Raw genomic sequence first — 21,546 nt, forward strand, 5'->3', positions numbered from 1 at the left:
GTGGTGTGTGTGTGTGTGTGTGTGTGTGTGTGTGTGTGTGTGTGTGTGTGTGTGTGTGTGTGTCCCCTTTGCCTGCCGGGAATGATGAACACCAGGCTGAACTGGGCTACCGTCGGGACCGCGTTTCCCCCACAGCATCTTAGCACAACAATCATGTTTGTTCCATTTGTAAGCCAATGGCTCAGGGATGGTCCGTTGCTAAGGTGCTTCCGGGGGAACACAAGCCTGCACTGTCAGCTCAGTGTTAACGGTGTTCAACCAGCCAGGGCGAAGGAGCAGCTAATGGAGAGTGTCGTCTTATTTCTCCTGATTTGAGTTTGTCTCTGTCTGAGCGTGTGTGTGTGAAAGAGAGAGAGGGAGAGCGAGTGTTGTCAGTGTGGATAAATGGATAAATGTGATGGTTTTTTAGGAGGCTTTCAGGCAATCAAACCAAACAAGCAGCTTTAGAGGAAGCGGGGCTCTCTCTCCCCGTCCTCTCTCCTGTGTGCCACAGCGCACTGACACTGACAGAAACATTTTCATCTCTGCGCAAACTAAAATACTGTACCTGAAGTGGGCATGTGAGACAGATCTTTCCTTACCAAACCCAACTCTAGAGCAGGGCTTCTTCAAGGTGGGGTCAGGACACTAAAAATGGTTCTAAACTGATTCTATTAATGAAAACACACACGCACGACAAAACTCCCCAGTGGATCTTCAAACTGGGTTTTCATCTCAGCCACAGCCCCAGTTTGAAGAAGCCTTGTTCTAGAGCGGCTCTTTTGAGGGTCCAATGGAGAGAGGTCTCGCTGTGGAGTGGAGACCCTCCTTGGCCTTGTGAAGGCTTACCAAGGGGAGCGCCGTTGTCCATTGATTTTTGTTTGTTTTTTTTTTTTTTTTTTTTGTCATATTTTTTTACCTTTGCTGTTCCCTGTGACTTGCCTTATGACTTGCAGGTAGAGCTTTAGGCAGCTAGTCTCACCACATATGACTAGGAAGTGGTAGAATGGGTTTACTGTTCTGTACTGAAGTAGGTTTTTGTTGACGATCGACTGACAGCTGTGACATGATCACTGGAGATGCACATTGGAAATGCACAGGTTAGGGCTGCAACTAATGATGGTTTTCATTATCTGCTCATCGTTCTGTCTATAAAGTGTCACAGAATAATGAGAAGTGGCTGATACAATTTCTTACAGCCCAACGTGACATTTTCGAGTGTCTTGTTTTTAACCAACAGTTCAAAACCCAAAGATAATGTGTTTTTTTCATCATGAAAAACGTAAAGTCTTCATATTTAACCAGCTGAAAACATCCTTTTTTGGCTTTTTGCATTATAAACGGCTCAAACAATTATTAGATAATCAAAATGGTTGCAGATTAGTTTCCAGTCAGTCGACTAATTTTTGCAGCTCTATACTGGTTAGAGACACGGTGCACTTTTCATGTTGTCAAGCTGCTGCTCACCTTGCGTCCTCAAGTGTCGCACCATCTGGGAAATGTCTATTCTACCCGTTTTAATTCTACACCCACACCGACCCCCCCCCCCCCCCCCCCCCCCAAGACAAACCAAAGGATGTCACACAAGCCAGAGTCCCCGTCTCCTCCCTCACACTTCTTCTTCTCAGCACTTCTGCCCTCGTCTCCTTGTTATATTGCACTAATCCATTACTTAATTACAACAAACATGTTTTTTTTTGTTTTTTGTTCTAGCTACTAATATTTTCCCGGGGGGAACATAGTGTGTATGATTTACGTGTTTGTGTTTCGTCGGGAAGGAAACAGTGAAGATGTCATGGCTGCTTTTGTTGTCAGTGCAAACTGTATATTTCTATTGTTTCACCAGTAGAGGAGTCGGCCAGCGTGTTTGTCATTTTACCTGATGCACAACCTGTTGAATCCCATGGAATATATACAGTGTGTGTGTGTATATATATATATATATATACACATACATGACTAGAGTCATTCCATTTGATTTTTCAATCAGCTGACATACTTATATAAATATACAGTATATATGTATGTATGTATCCACACTGTTAATGTGATTTGATTTCTAAAAGGCATCTGGATGAGGCCTGACTCGCTGTGCGGACAAACATAGCACCATGTTAGATGTGTATTTGGATTGAAGATAGGAGGGGGGGGGCTGCGGGTGGGAATGTGTGGGGGAGGGTGTTTGATACTTAATTGAGTTGTGGTGGGTTTCAAACCACACTCTTTCATTGCCTTTTAACCTGCAAGTGTTTTACTGTCACTCAGAAAACGAGTAGTGTCGGAGTGTGTGTACCTTTTTAGAAACATAAAGAGTACCCGATTGCTTTCCTACGCAGCAAACGCCCTGATCTTCAACATTGGATAAGCCGTAAAAGTTTTTAACACTTTAAAGCCATCTTTAACCTTTCCTCTATTTGAGCAGCGGGACTTCTAACCCAGAACACAAAATCAAATCCTGCTCATTGGGTTTTTTTATTTCTATTAATGCCCAGATTCTTCAAAGAGGTAATATATATTCTCCTACTTTACAATTTCTCCTTATTAAGAATATTTTATTATGTCGATTTCCTAAGATGGCATATGCAATATATTTTTAGACTTACTATTTTTGGAAAATGAACTTAACAAATCAAGAAAAGAATATGCATTATTTTTTATTTTGTTTCAAATTAGTTTTAAATCATCACAGCGTTAATTGAGATTTGACCACATGAAAGAAAGAGGAGAATGAGGGGAGGTGACGCCATCGTCTAACCTGAGGTTGTTGGTCATTAGCAGCGAGAAACTCCCTTCCAGGCAATTTCTAATGAAGTGTACATATCTGAATCCAGGAAGCACCGGGCACTCTTTAAACAAGCAGACAGCCAATGCACAGTGTAGTATTTTTGCAAGATCTGTAATAATTATATTTAAAGTAAGAAAAAAAAATATTTAAATGGAGTAAACAATACAATATATTAAGATTTCAATTTAACTTATTTGGAAATACTGTGTCTAATTGATTAACTATATCCTGTTTCTTTGTGCTCCAGGATTGAAATGAGTTCTGTTTATTTGTAACTTATGAGTTTAGAGATTAAATGATTGAGTGGCGGTTGTTGAGATGTAAATGTTGTTTACTTTCTATCATTTAGTTGTCAGGGGGTGGAGTCCAGACCAACACACACCCTGGCAGACAGGAGAGCAGGAGTGGCCACAGATCACAGGCAAACACATTGATCAGATTCCCCTTTAAGATACTTAAAAAGTCAAGACTCACCTGAGACCTGTGGGACTTCTAGCTCTCCTGCCCAACCTGACTGACCTTAAGTGTGGCGTCTGGGAGAATGCCATGGCAACATGGTCACCTGAGCTTGTATTGATTCGTCCTATTAGGAGAGAGACAGAGAGGGTAGACCTGAGACAGGACGAGACGTCTCCTCAGGCCCAGAAGACGAGTTTACCTTCTCTAAATTTAGCTCTATATTATAGAGAGTGGCAGGAATAAGGGACTGTGTGAAAATTGCTAGGGAGGGTTGGGCAGTCAGAAAAGGTGGAGGTTTGTGTATTTTTAATTTTAGCTCACTGAGGGTAGTGAGGGTGTAATGGCTTTTTGTTGTGCCAGAATTATATTTTTTCCTTTGTTGTTGGGCAATAATCTTGCATTGCTCAAGTCAATTTTTTGTTCTTTTTGCCATAAATATATTATTTTGAGGCAGGGTTTTGCTGTTTTTTAGGGTCCAAAGAAAAAATTGATATTCCTTTTTAAATGGAATTGAATTGCCCAAATTAATTTTCATACAGTCCCTTATTTCAGTCATTAAAGCAGCATGGTTTTCTAGTGGGCTGAGTGGAAATTTAATAATTTTAATATAATTAATGTGTAATCAAATTAAGGATTGACTGAACAGCTTCTTCCTCCAGCCTAGTCAGCTGGCCACCATTGCCTTTCTCCCAGGTGTGCATTGATGGCGTTTGGCCCCTAGAGGGCAGGAATCCTATGAGTGCAGAATGGTCTCACAGCCATATCCCAGCACTGTTCAACAGTTTCCTCCCCGCGTCCTTTTGCCTTGCACTGTTATCTTTTGGCTACAGAGAGAGATGCAGGAACTTCCTGGAGGTTAAGCGAGCTCAGTGAGGAGGTTGCCATGAGTCATCCTCCCAAGTGCTGGCCAGCCCTGCAAAGAGCACGGACTCGATTGAATGTTATTATTAACTTAATTTCCTAGCAGCCTTTGCATGGACACAGTTGCATCCTCCGTTACCATGATAACTGGGCAGGGCCGGCACTCAGGAGAAGGTACCTCCTTGTGTTTGTGTGGAGCCCAGGGTGGATGGGGGTCAAACACTGAGTGACCTTTACTGATGCCGCACAGGAAGTGTTCACTCCGTGAGTCAAAACACAAGCACCCGACCAACCCATGAGATTCTGCTTTCTGTGTGATCTGTATTGATGCTTATTGTCGACATATATTTTGATATATTTGGAAAGAACGGGGGATATACAGTAAAAAGTCTAGATATTTTTGGAGTAGAAACGCAATGTGTGTAGGCTATAAGATTATTGTCACTTTGTCATTCTCTCTGAAAATCTCTTGGATTTTTTGGAAGAATTATATAACATCCCTACTGATTTAATGTTCCATTGAAAGAATATTTATAAATTTTAAGTCCTTTGTGAAAGTCCTGTCTGTGGGTTTTTATTTCACATGTTTTTAAAGTGAGATTGTTCCAGCATTTTCTTCAGTATTTGGACACGATTTATACAGCAGGTAGCTTTCAAAGGTCACTTTAATGTTTCTTTAAATTCCTCACCAACAGGTTAAATTTTCCTTTCAAGGGGCATCTAACTTCAGTGTATGTACGAACTGTCTTTCTATTCTATATGACATTATGCTGTATTAGAGGGGAACTGTTCTCCCTTCTTCTTCTCTTTCCTTCAGCAACCAGCTGTTATGCAGTACAGTATCCACAGGAGGTCAGTAGTGAGACAGTGTGCGGAGGTCAGGGTCAGACCCTCCGTGACCTCCGCATCTAGGTATTAACCAGGACCTACACGGGTCATCTGATCATCTGATAACTTTAACACAAGAGGATGCAGACTTCAACCCTCTCCCATGTTTCCTTCTCCTCACATCTCCTCTGTCAGCAGAGTCATTATCTGTCCGTGGCCTTTATCCCTTGTTCAGGCCTCAAGGCATTAGGAATGTCTAGCACACACACACACACACACACACACACTCACACACACCATACAACAGGGCCTTGGTGTATACACAGGGATACCAGCAGCCAGAGAAGATGATTAGTGTCTCATACTAATATAACTAGCTGCACACTTTGACCTCAGAGGTCTGTCAGGTGCACCAGTCTGCTCTAAGACTATTGGCTGTATGTACTCAGCTTCTTTATATACAGTCTACAGGAACCTAAACAGCAGCTTAAAACTGTACATTGTTAATACAAGTCTGCTGTTCAGTATACTTTATGTTGTCTTGTGTTGATGCTTCACTGGAATTATGTAGGTTGATATCAAGATTAAGAATTATATATACAGTAAATCTATGTAGACACACAGCCATGTAACGGTTTGTAAACAGTATATATAGTGTATGTACAGGGAAGTTACAGATAAATACTACAGATATCAATAGTTAGATTTTGGATAATAATAATGCAAAATTCACGATTATGCTGCTTACATATTTATGCATCACTAATTATAATTGGATAATATAATAAATAATAATAAAACATTCATACTTCAGCACCATGAGTACTTTAAGGTCTCAAGTACATTTTGGTGATAATATCGATTTAACTGTATTTAAAACATATCTTCAGTGCAGGGTTTTGACTTGTTAAGAAGTATTGTCACAGTGTGGTACTACTACTTTTACTTAACTGAATACTTCCACCACAACATTTACAGAAATGCATACAGACATAACAGGAAGTAAGACTGTACGAGAGGACAGAAGAAAGGTGTGAAGAAGGAAATGAAGGGAAAAACATGAGAAATGAGAGGAACAGAGAGTCGAAACCTGGTGCAGTTTTTTATTGAACAACCAGCATGTCCCATTTACATTTGATCACTGGCTATGGTCAACAGTGCGTCACCATCTTTTATTTCAGCAAATGATTTTGTGAAACGTCAGGAAAAGAATTGTTGTGCAAAGCATTTTTTATTTTACTTTTTTTTACATTCTGGGGAAAAGACAACTTCCGCTATATTGCCAGAAAGCTTTGACAGATCAGCAAAGAGAAGCATCTGGTAGAGAAAGAGTCAATCCAATGAATGCAAAATAGACAGAAACCCAGCTTACACTGGGGTAGACCCCGACACACTCGCCTAACTGGCTTTTCATCTGCTCCTGTTGTCTTTCTCTGTTGGTCTAATTACCACGTCCGGCTTATTGTCCTCTTGATGACTGTAATTAATCAAGTTCTGCTCCCTAATCTCTGAATCTCATCATCCTTACAGTACACCAGGGCCGGCCACACCGGATGGTAGCCTGATGTAAGCTCTTTTGGGGAATGTAATTGTGTGCTTGTCTGCAACTTTGTGCGCAACAGCAAATTGCGTGGTCCCACCCTGCTGTGCGCGAGTGTGTGTTTTCTCAGCACACAGGTCAGTAATTGTAACTCATCGCTTTCCTCCTCGAAGCAGTAGCTGTGCGTCTGCAGACAGGAGTTATGCAACTTATCTTTCAGGAAGTTATTGTGAAGCCTTTAATGTGAAAGCGTTTTCCCCTGTCCGAGGCTTCCCTGGCCCCTGGGCCACGGCCTGTGAATGAAGGGGACTGTTGATATTTCATTTTTGAACGTCAAAGAGCTCAGTTAAGAGACGCAACACAACCACAAAGTGATGCAAAACAAACACAAAGAGACAGGATAGAAACACAAAGAGAGATGAAAAATGACCACAAAGAGACACGAAACGACAATAAGTGATTGCGTTGTTTGCAGTTGTTTTGTGTCTTGTTCGGGCTGGGGGTCCTATTTAGGAGGGATTGGGGGCCTTTAACTTGTCTGTACCCAGGGGCCTATTTATTCATAATCCATCCATGTATACAAGACACACACAAACATACAGCGTAGACTCCTACTCTCCTATCGTCTTGTCCTCCCCCTGAGCTTCAGATGGCTTACCAGGTCCTTAATCTGTCCTCTGAGTGACATCACCCTCTCCCCGCACCCTAAACACACTCCTTACAGGACACTGGGCGAGAGGGAGGGAGGGAAAACGACTTTAGGGAAGGTGAATTAGCTCAGCAGTGAAGCGTACGAGACTTAGTAGGAACACAGAGGATCACTCAGACACACTCTGTCAGGGCCATGGCAGCGGGCACAACAGAGGGGGACACACACATGGAGGAGCTGGTGGACCAGGGTCTGGGGATGGAGGAGACCGCCCACGACCTGCTGAGGAGGCCTTCACTGAAGGAGAGCTATCACAGCGATTCGCTGCTGGCGCCAGACACCGACTTCATGACAGGTAGAAAACTAAGTGACCTGAGATGTTAGAGGGACGGTTCACCCCAAAAAAAAAAAAAGATATTTTCACACTTACCTCTTGTAGTATGTAGGCATGCAGATAGGTTTGTATTTGCTTTCTGCTTTGTGTCTGCCTCACAATGCAATAGAGGTGAATACAGTTTTGTTTGATTTAGTGTGTGGTGCTCAAACCATTGAAAAATGACATTTAATTCAAATTATGTTTCATTCCCTGAGAGGTTCATCTTAAAACCTGTGCAAATAAAACTCCAAGTAACTGCTAAATACTACTGGGGGCAAGTGACAAAACTGAACTGACCCTTTAAAGTGCTCTCTATGACTCAAGTGCATCTTCACTTGTAACAAACAAAAAGAGATGTACTATATGCATTTCCCGTCTTTTATTACAAACTGGGTGTTCTCGTTGCTTTGTCATCAGGAAAAAAGAAAATCAACAAGTAAATTAAGATAAATGCAGCATTCTGCATGTATCACTCCATGCCTGAAATCATCTTAAATCATAAAGTTATTTTAATGTGAAAGTGGTGAAAATGAGTGGCTTAGTGCGGCTGAGGTTGACCTCTTTAACTCTGAGACTCAAATGGCACAACCGGTGTGTCTCATCAGACTTTATATGACAATTCAATATTAACAAATTGTTCTCTGGGAAGGGTTAACACAGATTGCTACTCACACCATACAAAAAACCCTGCAGAGGCAATTTTTGGTGATAATTCAGTTTTAATTGCGATCATGACAGCCCTTCAAAACCTGTTATAACCTCATAAATAAAATGAGTGAAAATCTTTTCTCCTCATTGTTGCCTTGTCGACAACACACATTAAGATGCCACTTACACCCGTGCAAGCAAGTCAAATTAAACACTCGTCCTGCATACCTGCCCGATGTATCACATACCGCACAGTCAGATTGTGGGTGTTATGGAATGTGTGTCGGCTGAGGAGATTTAGGGAAATTCCCTGTCCTCGCTGGGATATTAGTATCACTGGACTAATAAGTGAAGGATTGCTTGTACACACGTGGCCTGTGTGTGTCAGCATGCAGGGTGCTGATATGAGCAGACAGATGCTGTGTCTTCATTCAAGAAACACCATCTGCGAGCAGAGATTAAACACTCCGCTGCTGCTGCTGCTCTGTGTTGCACTTATGCCTGAATGTATTTTCATTTTTGCTAAGATGCATAATAGGCATTATGAATTTAGCACCGCCGTGGCTCTGTGTATATGTGTGAACGTGAGTGTGTGAGTCACGGGCACAGAGATAACCTTAATGCATGTATTTGTGTGTGTGTTTACGTTTGCATGACAGGCGTCCAGGGAGCCTGCCTTTTCTTTGTATAGCTGAGTTAGTGCAGAGATTGAGCTTTGGGCTGCTAATTCCCTTTTACAGCATTGGGATTATGTGCTATTCTAATCCCAATCCCATATGGGGTGTATGGAGGAGGCATGAGAATGTGGTCACGGCCAGGACAAGAGGAGACACAGAGAATCACAGGCCTTCACAGTCACAACTCACCATGAGAGACAGATTACAGCTGGCTGCATGCTTGAATGATTATACTGAAAGTCTTTGCCCACAGCAGATCACCGCTGTCAGGAGGACGTCCTCGTTTCTCAAAAGATTTACAGCAAGCAGGGAGTGACAAAAATGTATTTTAACACTGAACATCATACATTTTACAGCAGGTTTTGAGGCTTTATTGACACTAAACTCTATTGAATGTAATTATTAATGACATAACGGTAGATATAATAAAGAATGCTACAATAGTTTTAATTAAGTTAGATTTACTTTCATTCTACCGCTTGATGTGACAAACTGGATGTAATTTCAATCATTTATCCATTACTTTTGAACAATTTCAACTGTATATCATAGTTAACTTTTAAGATGTTTATCCATTAGTTATAGCTAACTATTTCAATCATTTATCCACTCACTACTTTACTTTAAGTTAACTTTTTTTTTGTTTTGGCTATAGGCTTCTTTGCTTTTTGCTATTTCAACTGTTTATCAATTAGGCCACTTCTAGCTAACTATTTCAACTATTAATTTCAACCATGTCATTACTTTTACCTACCTCAACCATTTATTCGTTACTTTAACTATTTCAACTGTTTACCCATCGTTTTCAGTTAACTGTTTCAGCCATTTATTCAGTACTTTAGTCAGCTTCTTCAAGCTGTTTATCCATTACTTTTAGCAACAACTATTTGAACTGTTTATCTTTGCTCTTTCAGCCATCTATCCATTCAATTTATCCATAACTTAATTTATTTTAGTCAGTTACTTTTAGCTAACCAGAGGTGCACTAGTTTTTATGTGCTTGTAGTCACAACATGGGCATTCAGGTGTTCTGTGGATATATTGTTAAGCGTATTAATATATGAATTTAATCAGTTGAACTACTCCACAGTCTTTCCACATACCCCTCGGCAACAGGAGAAATGACAAACCTTAGCGCACAAATAACCTCTGGTTGGGAATTAGTATTTTTGTTCAAGTAAAAAAAAAGAAAAGCTGATTTCTTCAGTTAGGTTTTTTTTAAACCTTAGTGTCCACATTTCTACTACAGTGAAGCATGCACTGGTTTTTATCTTGCCTCTACCCCATTCTCCCTATTACTGAGAATGACCTTTGGCCTCTGTAACACTGTGGCTGTGTGAAGATGAAGATGTTTACAACAGCACATCACAAGACCAGGCCTCATTTCAGGTTTATTCCTGCTGTTTCCTCTCTGTGTCTCATCTCTCATAGTGACAGAGGACTTATGGGTGGGGGCGGGGTCAAAGAGGCTCAGTCTGAGGGATTATCATTGCAGTCTGCACACACACACACACACACACACACACACACACACACACACACACACACATGGAATTACACGTGCACAAACAATTTAGGCTGAATTGGACGACTGCTGAGATTTTAAGCATTATCAGCCCCACCCCCACCTTTACACATGCACACACCCTAAGCAAAAGGGCTTTAAGCTCTGTCGTACACATCTCTGTGTCCCAGAGTGAGTTGGACGACCACCGTGGAAATGTGAGAGGATCAAAACATCAGACACCTCATCTCCTGCTGCAGATGACTGGATGCTGTGGACAAAGACAGACAAAACACCAGAAAAGGGCTGATCTGTAGTGTGTGTATCTGTGTGTGTGTTTGTATGTGTGTGTGTGTGTGTGTGTTTGCGTGTGACACAAGCGGAGCAAAGTGCGATGAGATCTTAGTGGACAAAAGCCAGTGACTCAAAATCAGATGGAGGGAGAGACAGCCGATCTTAGAGGAGGAAAGGGGAGCGAGAGAGTGTGCTCACGAGAGGAGAGGAAGAGGAGGAAGACGTCTGGGGCGTCGGTGGAAGGCCCAGCCGCCCAGCAGAGGCACCATGACGGCTCATCGGCGTCCAGTGTCTTCCACGGTACCCGCCTCTGAGCTGTTGTTACTGTTGCTGGTGATGACCAAGGTGTACTGAAAGAGAAACTAATAACAGTGTTTTGCATGTGTGTCCAGCTACCTTTGTTTACATGCTGCTGTGTGATGACAGTGTGGTGCGGATGATCTGCTGTGTCCAGCTGTGCTGTGACCTCATTAGCCTGATTTTAGCTGTACGGGCATGAACAGAGGACGCTATAGAGCTTATTCCTTTCTCTGATTACATTGTAGATAATACCTCAGTTGATGTTTTATGCTACTATTTTGGCTTAGTCATGGAAGCAGTTTTGTTATGTTTTACTCCCTTACCAGTCCGTCTCTTACATTACAGTTTTTTTTTAGTGAGCAAACAGCTGAATAGCACCGTCTGATTTTGTGACGTCTTTCATACTCGAAAGATTCTCTCTCATCAAAACTGTGGTTTCAGTATGAGTCAGATACATATTCATTTCTTCCTTGGCATCTCCCCCCGTGTGTGTGTGGTTATGTATCTAACCGTCACCCTCTGAAGCCTCAGTTGGTTAACAAGGTTTTTCAGACTCTTGCACTTTCTGTGATTTTTGAGAGCGCTCTTTGTTTTGTTCTATGAAATCTGCAAATTTGAATATATTTAGACATTTAGACAAGATTTAGAGTTTGACACGTTCTTTAAACATGTCATCAGTTATGTAATGTTATTGTCCAGGCTGAAACCTGTCACACTATCTATCTATCTATCTATCTATCTATCTATCTATCTATCTATCTATCTATCTATCTATCTATCTATCTATCTATCTATCTATCTATCTATCTATCTATCTATCTATCTATCTATCTATCTATCTATCTATCTAAACCATACACATCCTGTTTTCTATCATTCCCTCAGATGACCGCAGTTCAGCTGCCAGTGGCCTGGATGTGGCCGACCGGCTGACCTACCTGGAGCAGAGGATGCAGATGCAGGAAGATGAAATCCAGCTGTTGAAGATGGCTCTAGCTGATGTCCTAAAGAGGCTCAACATCTCTGAGGAGCACCAGGCTGCTGCTGCCGGCAGGAAAGCACCGGGTGCTAAAGGTGAACAAAGATCTGTGTGTGGATTATTGTCATTATCCTCGTGGATGTTCATGTGCACAGCAGCTTTTATCTTGTAAACCTGCCCCGTGTATTGATTTCTTTTAGCTGTACTAATGCATTAGTTACAGTAAGCCGATGTTGTAGTGTTCTGTATGTGCATCTAGAACCTGCCTGTGAGCAATAGTACTCTGTAACACTGGATAATCACATATAGTTGTCAGTGTGTCGTAGCCAACAGGCATGATGCATTTACTGCGCATCAATACAGAAACAAGACATGATTTATAGTGAAAGGACTGTTATTGCATTATTTGTTTATAATAAACCTTACCGTTATTATTTTATATGTAATTCTGAAGGATGCTCGCTTGTTTACCTTTTGAGGTGATGAGATACAACAAAATGGATTTTATACAGATCACAGTTGAACACATAAGTACGTGTATGTGTGAAGTGTTTGCTCATAGTAAGGAATCCAGATTTACAGGTAAGATTAAAAAGAAAGAAAGAAAATAGATATAATAATTATATAATTACATCCTTTTACACCCCACACACAAGCACATACATTATATTCAGCCTCACGTGTGTGTGTGTGTGTGTGTGTGTGTGTGTGTGTGTGTGTGTGTGTGTGTGTGTGTGTGTCTGTGTGTGTGTGTGTGTGTGTGTGTGTGTGTGTGTGTGTGTGTGTGTGTGTGTGTGTGTGTGTGTGTGTGTGTGTTCCCACAGCCCGGCCAGTGTCTCTGGCTCTGCCCTCCAGACCGCCCATGGTGATCTCGAGCTCTGCCTCCCTGAAGAAGAGCTCCACGCTGCCCTCCAGCTCCAGTGCCAGGAACTACAGCCCAACACCCCCCCGCAGGTAAAGCACTGCTCCTCCGTCCTCAAGCTGGAGGCTTGGTGATCTCATGAGACAGTCTCAGAACCACAAACAAAAGTAATATCATGTTTGTTTTTTTTAAATCAGTCATGCTCTCTGTTTCATCAATAGATTTCAGTTTTTTTTTTTAAAAGCTCGTCATTACTCTTATTGAGAGAAAGCCGTCAAATGATACATGAGCTTTATCTGAATTTGCCCTGATGAGCAATTGACTCATTCCTGTGAGCTCTGACAGGGCAATGAGAAAGCTGCTGCATACAGTTTGTGTGTTTTATTGTAATGAAGCTTCACCCACCGATCTCAGTTCCCATCATCGTATGTGCAAAACCAGGACACTGCACATGGATGATCAACAATTATTTCAACAATTATTCTAACACTTAATTTCAAAGCAATGAAGCAGCAAACCATTTTCTTGCACATCTCTTCCTCTCAATTACCTTTCAAATGACCCTGCCATCATATAGCATTAGTCCGAGGTCACGGTAGGTTCTCAGTGTGGTACCTTAATGTGCTGCTGCTATATCTGGGGTTCGCTGCTATAATTGCACAGAGAGAGGTAAATCTCCATTCACTTAAAAATGTCCGTTCAGTATGAAGTGAGAAGCACCGTCATCATTAGCAACACTGGTTCATTTCCCTCCACTCTTATTTCACCTTTTCCCTCCAATAAATAATCTAATTTTATCTGCTGTCCTCTCTTTTTCTCCCTCTCTCTCTCTCTCTCTTCTCTCTCTCTCTCTCTCTATCAACTTTAAGTAGCCACATCTGTTTTCATTCATTGTCTTGTATATGTATTCATTTTCTAAACGTTCTTTATTTTGAACAAGTCGGGCTGAATTCCAAGAAAATGTATTTGGATTGATGCGTAACACGTTTAGATTTCTACATCTGAAATGCTGCAGCTGTAAAATTACAACAGCATCTCAGATTTTACAGTCATTTTCCACTCAGTTTGTGTGATGAAGAACTGTATCTCAACACCTTGATGATGGATTATGTACTCAGCGGATTTTCAAAGACCCCCAAGAAATACAATTCCACAAAACATATTGTTAAGTGGAATGGGACTTTTACAGGAAACTGGTGAAGCAGCAATGGAAGTAAACAAAAGACCATTTTTGAATTTTCTGAGCAACTGAATACTTAATATTTAATACTGAAATTTAAAAACCACTGAACAAATAACATATAACACTGAAATATTTATGTGGTTTTAATTCATATCTTTGAAATCTCCACAGGAATACGTAAACAGTATTATAGCCTACACAGTATGTACAGTAAGTTGGAAATTGCACAAATTACACAACTTGAGATTAACTGGAAATTCCAATTTCAAAGTAAAACATTTAAACTCTATAAATGTGGAGATTTTGAGGTTCACGTTGAATATTCAGAAATGATTAAACTTCACATTGAAGTATTCAGTTACTTACAACATTTTCTTCAAGTTTTTCTTCACCTCTCATAAAATACAGTAGAATTTTAAAGCCACGTCGGACAACTAAAATCAAAGGCACCACCAAGAGGCAGTGAGGGAAACATCTTTAATCTAATTCAAGTTTGAACTGCCTCAATTAACATGAATCCTATCATATTATATCAGTAAAATGCAGCCCATTAAACATCAGATCTGAATTTCTTCATCTTTGTGGCTGAAGGTTTGGACATTTTTGTCATTTCCTTCGCAGCGGGAGGGTTCAGGGACCTTTCTCTGTTGCAGCTCTAGTTTGCGGTTCAGACTGTCAAGCTGGGTGTGTTTTGAATAAAAATTGAAATAGAAAGAGACATAAAAACCAAAGAGCCAAGATCTTAGAGAGTATTTGTTCTTTTCTTTCCAGCAGCGTAAAGAGCCCACCAGGTAGTGTGAAGGACAGTCCATGTAAGACTGCCAGAAGCCGACCCACTTCTGCAGCGTCAACATGTAAAAAACCTCAGGAAGGGTAAGAAGCTGTTCTTATTTCTAAATGTCCAAACACAAGACTTGACTTAGAGGACCCATGAAAGGAAAAGTGCCTTTTCTGTGCTGATATCTTGTCGTCTGTCATTATACTTTCACAACATTGTCTCACCACTTAAACCTCCAAGTCCTTCCCTTTTCTCTTTCTGTTACTGTAAATGTTTTTTTGTTTTTTTTTCCATGTACACTTCTTTCAAGCCTGGGTGTACTGCACATACATTTTTCCATTGATTTTGTGCTGACTCAGTTATTCCTGGCCGATCAAGTTGCAATCATATCTCTCAAATCAAATCAAGGTTATTTTCAACCCCAACATCCTGCTGTGATGTGAATAGGACCTTTAACTGTTTAGTCGACTTGAAACTGACACATGCGAATGCAGAGCCCTGCTACAATACTGTGTTTCTTCTGTTGAAATCGTTTCCAGATTCACTGACTCTCTCTTCCTGTGTCACTGCATCTCTGTTTCTGTCTCTGTCTCTTTATAACAGCAGCAAGTCAAAGGAGGCTGCAGTAAGTGTAGGTAAGAGAGCACTTTCTCTGTTTCCCTGCAGTGGTGGTTTTTTTTTTATCCCCTCCTGTATCTTTTGTTTGCTACATATAAAGTGATGTCAACTCTCCGTTTTTGTGCTCTTTTCATGCAGGGACAAGACGTGTGACACACTGCAAAGGTAGGCTTCGCCCCTGACAGGACAGGAAACACTTTAGTGAATTATTCTTTACATCTAAAATATCATGTGAAGTTGAGAACTTTGTTTTTGAGTTGTTATTTTATGTTCATCCTTCATTTTGTCACATCTCACCATGACTTGTGTGCCTCCCCCACCCCCCCACCCCATCTCTTTTTTTGTTGTCTTTTTTTACTCCTTCTCTTCAAATGTCCACACTCTCTGCCCTCCGGCCTCCGCTCCATCTGTTCACTCACCCTCCTCACCTCATTTCACCACTTCACTTAGTGACTATGCAGATCTATCTGAGCCCCCACACAAGAAAGACTGGGTCTTCTGAGACGGCCAAATCAGCATCTGCGGTGCCTGCCAACAGCAGGCTCGCGGCCGCACCCAACAACCCCCAGGCAAAGGCGGGCAGCAAGCCAGAGACGAGGAGGACAACTCCAACCTTCACCTTAAACCTGCAGAAAACCACAACCAGCCAGAACACACCGCAGGACACATCCAGCTACAAGAGCCCCCTCAAGTCGCCCAGCCAGTACTTTCAGATTTGTTACTGAGGCAAAAGGGATAAAGTTTACTAAACTCAAACTAATTATTAAAGGTCTCAATCAACCACTTGAACAGAGAGACTTTCTACCACCGTTGAAAAAAACAAGAAACTGATTTTAAATTGTGGATGAATGCACTTCTTAAACTGCAGGGATGACGTGATTTTCCTCGGTAGGTCGTCCTGACAACACGAGCACTTCCAGCTTTGTGAAACATTTCCATTAACAAGTCAGAGTAATTTAATTTGTCAGTGCGGTGTTTAATGGCGTGGTTGTTTATTCTAAGGATAGTATGAAAGCTTTGATGCGGTCTTAGAGGCCGCAGTGTAGTCGTAGATCCTTTTCTCACATGCTTGTAGCTACCTGCTTATTATTTCAATGAACACCTGTGTTTGCTGTCAACGTGCTCTTCGTCAAGTCTTCACTCCGTCTGACAGTGCGGATGTGTGTCTGTAGTCGTCTTTGAGCGCTGACTGTGTGATGTCGATGAGTGTGTGTCGCAGAGTCTTGTCTCCACGCCAGTTTGCTGTGATGTTTCCAGTTTTGTAGTTGATGTTCCACCTTAGCTGATAGACAGGATGCAGCGGAATCAGCCAAGAGGTTCATTCTGGTTCAGGAAAAGCAATAAACAACTGTGTTCTGACCACGACTGATGTGATGGTTTTTCTTTATTATACCGATAAGTGTGTGTGTGAGGGGCTGCACTTTGGCAGTAGTTGGTATCAGTTAAATTAAAAAGTTGACCTGACTAAATGAAGAGTCCCATCATCATCATCAGCTTCATTTTCCTGCTTTAGTTATGACTAATGAGCCCCTTTACTTTACTTTAACAAAGTGACTGCAGGGCACAGTTTGGACACTTTGATGAGCAGTAAAATCATGTCATGTGCCATTTGCATCTCAGGTGGATACACAGTCAAATGACGATGGAGGAAATACTAAAGCTGTGACTGGTACATTTTCCACCGCCACTATGAATAACACTCCACTAGATGAACTTTCTAGGATTTGAATGAAGCTCAGGTCAAGAGCTGCCTATATGTTCAGGTTCATCAGTCCCTTTGCTGTTCTGTTCCAATGATTGAACACCCGTTCAGACTGGACAGAGTAGATGTGTCTCAGTGGGCGAAAAAAACATAAATCCTGAGCATGCAGGAACAGTTTTAACGTTGTTTGGAATTATTATAAAATTCATATCTATCAGTGTGACTTTTCATAAACCTGAGCTCCATGTAGGCACAGCCTCAGCACCCTCCTGTGGAGATAGAAGCCAGAGACCCAAACAGGGATTTAAAGAAACAGTGAAAGGTAACATCATGTATTAAAGATGCACCAGTGGGTCCAGATCTACTACATGAAATGAAACTTTCCTTTAAACAAGTGATGGACTTTTACCTACACACCAACGTGTGGCCAGAATGACCTCAAGTCTTTGCTCACCATGTGAAAGACAGAAGAAATACTTGTGCTCTTTGGAAGTTAGGAGGACCTCTGCTGGTGAGAGGGAGGAAATGCTACAGATATGTGTTTAATGATTGAGATAATCCTGCGTTACTATAACATGGTGCCATTGGGTGTGTCACAACTGTGTATATAATTAAGAACAATACAAAAAAAACATACATTCAAATTTATTTTATTATATTAAATCTCTTCTCGGTAGTGTTTTTGTCTTGTGCCAGCTTTTAACAAAGCAAAAAAACACACTAGGCTTTCATGGTTTTCATGAGGATTTAAAAGGATTTTAATGTCTGAATCACAGTGTTATGCAATCCACAGGAAGTGATGTGCAGGGGAAACTCTTTGGATTGTTTTAAATGTGATGTGTATTCTCTAGCTCATACATAATCAGTATTTCACTTCTTGCAAAAATTGCTCTTGAATTATGTTAAAAAAAAAGTTGATGGAAAGGGGGAGACACGACAGGAATGTTGATATAACACTGATTTTGAAGGTAAAAAAGACGACAAAACCAACACCCCTAAAAGAGACTCACATGTCGATCCTGATTGATTAATGTACAGTACAAGAGGGCAAGCCGACCAGCTGTGACGAGCTAATGACATAACAATTTGATATATAAAAATTATTTCTCTCTGCTGTCCTCCATATACACTGATGGAGATATAAACAGTTAATTCTATCACAGCGTAAAAAACCATTATGTTCGTTTTGACAGTTGGGATGCAAACACACACATCTGTAACTGCATCTGTAACCCATAGACTTGTCTGCCGAGGAGGAGAGAGCGGAGCTTAAGTCATGTCCTCAGAGGAGTTTTAACTGAGTCCGTCTGTCCTCCACGTGAGGAAACGGCAGCTGGCTGTCGCAGACACAGACAGATGTTATAGCTGGTCGGGGCCTGCCTGCTGACAGGTGTGTGTGTGTGCCACATACACTTTGTCATTTCATACTGCATATGGTATCACTCCATGACTTTTTTCATGTTATGTTATTGTGTACAACAGCTTGTGGTAATGTTGCACAGGCTCAGCCATCAGTCAGAGAGCTAAGAGGGGAATGTCAGAGGTCAAAACACAAAACAGGAAGTGATGACACGGAAGAAGATAAAAGATGTTTTGATATAAACTCAGTACATTCCCATATTATGGAAGCATTACACTTATTTTACTGTACCTAGTGTCTGCAATAAAACATTTGCCTTTGAGTCACGTTTTCAATTTATTCCAGATATTAGGTAGAACACAAACACACACACACACACACACACACACACACACACACACACACACACACACACACACACACACCGAACACACACACACACCAATAATAATATAGTTCTGTCTCTGCAGGGTCTTAAAGGCTTAAAGTATTTGTAGTAATTATGGTATTTTATATCCAATCACATCACTGATATTCCTATGAAACTCTTTAATGTTGTGCAATGCAATAAAATAATTCTGTTTTGTTCTGGAAACCAAAAAGATTTTCTTCTTTTCTTTTTTTTTGACCGAACTTTTTTTTTTTTTTTTCCCTCAAAGAAGTCGGTGTACGTTTGTTTTCTACACCTGCCTGCACGGTAGCTGCATCACCAGACCGAGGGCGCTACCGTGCAGCAAAACCACACAGACTTGAATATTTCAGCAGCCTGGCCCCCGCCACACACACACACACACACACACACACACACACACACCCACCCACCCCCCACCCCTCTCTCCCTCTCTCCATCCAGCCTCCCAGTGGTTGAAGGGAGGAAAAGATGGCACCTCAGAAGCCGCTGTCAGATACTCCGCCCGGCTTCTCGTCCTGCGGACAGCGGCGTGCTGCGCTTTGAAATGGCCTCAACCGAACCACCAGCCGCCTGACAAACACCGGGGAACAATTATATATTTTGTAAAAGACAGACCTGAATACTGTGGGCATCCGTGTAGCATTTTCCACACCCTGTCGCCTTTTCCACCCTCAACATCTGCCCATCCAGCCGGCTGCAGGCTTCGCTGGCAGCATTGCTGTTTTTTATTAAAACACCCAAAGCCGCTGCTGCTGGATCTGGATCCTTTTTTTATACTCGAACTGAACTCAAGGGCAAAGCAGTGAGCAGACAGACAACATTATCCATCTCATTCAGACGGACAGGAGAGGAAGATGAGGTAAGCAGAAGCACGCGTTGCTCTTTAGCTGCACAAAAAGCGCAGACTGCTGTGATTCTGCTGCGCATTACTCTGGGATATTAAAGGTAAACATCGACATAAGCCAGAACATCCTATTAACAGACATGCTGTTCGTTTAATGGGCGCAGCTCGGTCCAGAGGCCTGTGATGGACATGTTACCGCAACACAAAAGGTGTATCACAGGAACACGCGCTTCTATTGACCGGCAGGTCACCTGTTGGGCGACAGATTATACACCTTTAAGAGGAGCTGGTCTCAGAGCAGCATGTTCACATTCCCACAGATACTAACGCAGAGCGAGCAGGCTTTGATATGAAACCATCTAACATCTCTGACTCCAGCTCCTCTCTGATGTGTCACGTGGAGGTTGTCTGCAGAGAGAACGACGTGTTGTCATGGAAACCAGACTATGCTTATACTAATTGGGATAAGCATTACTATCCTTCATTGCGACAGAGATCTGATCACTGGATTTACACAGCAATCACATGCCTTTATTCTACTTAAACACACCTCTGTGTGTGCAGCACGCGCGCGCACGCACGCTCACACACACCTTCCCAGCTGGGAACCAATCAGCTGCTAGTGTTCATTATGGCATCCAGACACAGCTGTGTCAGGGATGCAAGCATTGGGTTTACTGGCTGACTGTGAGAGCCTATCAGGTGAGATGTTACTGCCAGGGCCCAGCCGTGCAGCCAGTCAGCTGCAAGCCTGCTGCTACACAGGGTGGGTGGGGCACCAGTGTTTGGCACAGGTTCACCATGAACAGGAGGAATCCTGAGCCCACTCTAATTGCTGCTGGCACTGAAGTCTGTTTGTGAGAGTATGTGTGAGTGAATGTGCCCCAAGGTCAGAGTGGGATTTTGCCACCAGGGTGCCTGTAGGTCAGTGTCTGTTTTAACAGTTAAACCTCCCCCCTCAGTGTCTCACTGCTTTCCTCTGTGCTGCTTCCATCTCCTCTGTCTTCTCAGCTCTATTTTATACCGATGGTACCACACACACTTTCATGTGACTTGACATGCTCTTGCGTAAGGCTCTCTGTAGTCATGTATGTTAATACTGCAGTCTGCTGAATGGAAGATGGTGAATTAGACAAAGTGCCCAGTGACTTTTACCATTTATCATCATTTTGGTCTGGCAGGTCGTCACGTTAAGCACACCACAAGTTTGCAATGCCACTGTTAATTAAGCTTCATAAACAGGCACTGAAATGTTTTCCCAGAGATTTAATAGATTTCTTTTTTTTCTGGGGTGTTCTTGCTGCTTTACCACAGGCCATGATCTGGTTTAAATTTCTCCAATAATAAAGTATATCAACAACACACTCAAAAGTCGAGCAGTTTTAGTATGCATACTGACTATATTTTATTTTGTCACTTGGGCAAAAAACTGCTCAGTCTTATTATGTAGTGTGCAGTTAAGGAACAGCTTTATTCCTGCATTTTGAGGGAACTTACCCTCATCAACACAGCAAAAACGCACTGACTGGGAGATGTACTCATACCTGTGTGGATCCAGTTCATATAGATCCATAAAACAATGCCAGTTAAAGAAGAGAATCTGTGTTTTGATCTGAACTACCCTGACAAGCTGTCTGCTGATACACTTGCTTTTTTAAGTTTCTGTCTGACGGCCGTTTAAACACACAGCTGTGTGATTTACGATGAGTGATTCTGTGCTTTGCGGAGGTGCTCTGTAGGTGGCAACATAGACTGTGACTCACCACAACAAGCCAGCACCTCGTACAGTTTGTTGCAGCTCAGCTGGAAGCAACTGACTGTGTCTCTGGTTGCGAGTGCACGGTTTTTTTATTCGCTTATACATTTGTACCTGCATCGGTCTCAGCGTTTGTTGTGACTTAAAGTAAA

At 41.9% G+C, this 21,546-nt stretch overlaps 2 protein-coding genes across 4 annotated transcripts in view; both read left to right on the forward strand.

Annotated features, from left to right (window-relative positions):
* The first annotated feature begins 7,214 nt into the window (after positions 1 to 7,214).
* LOC130187871 (echinoderm microtubule-associated protein-like 1) lies at positions 7,215 to 16,667 on the forward strand. Of its 3 annotated transcripts, none has more exons than XM_056405805.1 (7): positions 7,215 to 7,456; positions 11,786 to 11,974; positions 12,704 to 12,833; positions 14,696 to 14,797; positions 15,306 to 15,337; positions 15,459 to 15,485; positions 15,771 to 16,667. In XM_056405805.1, the coding sequence occupies exons 1-7, from the start codon at positions 7,297 to 7,299 to the stop codon at positions 16,043 to 16,045; spliced, it is 915 nt and encodes a 304-aa protein (XP_056261780.1). In that variant the 5' UTR covers positions 7,215 to 7,296; the 3' UTR covers positions 16,046 to 16,667. The 3 variants fall into 3 exon arrangements, with proteins under 3 accessions (XP_056261780.1, XP_056261781.1, XP_056261779.1); XM_056405806.1 differs by having other exon boundaries at positions 15,309 to 15,337; XM_056405804.1 differs by lacking the exon at positions 7,215 to 7,456 and adding an exon at positions 10,595 to 10,900.
* Positions 16,668 to 19,231: 2,564 nt separating this feature from the next.
* Positions 19,232 to 21,546, forward strand: part of evlb (Enah/Vasp-like b) — a 43,955-nt gene continuing 41,640 nt past the window's right edge. The window contains exon 1 of the mRNA XM_056405259.1: positions 19,232 to 19,653. Coding sequence (XP_056261234.1) covers positions 19,649 to 19,653 — 5 coding nt within the window. The 5' untranslated portion in view covers positions 19,232 to 19,648. The remainder of the gene's footprint in view (positions 19,654 to 21,546) is intronic.

This window comes from Seriola aureovittata, chromosome 19, assembly GCF_021018895.1.
Source record: "Seriola aureovittata isolate HTS-2021-v1 ecotype China chromosome 19, ASM2101889v1, whole genome shotgun sequence".
Classification (NCBI taxonomy): domain Eukaryota; kingdom Metazoa; phylum Chordata; class Actinopteri; order Carangiformes; family Carangidae; genus Seriola; species Seriola aureovittata.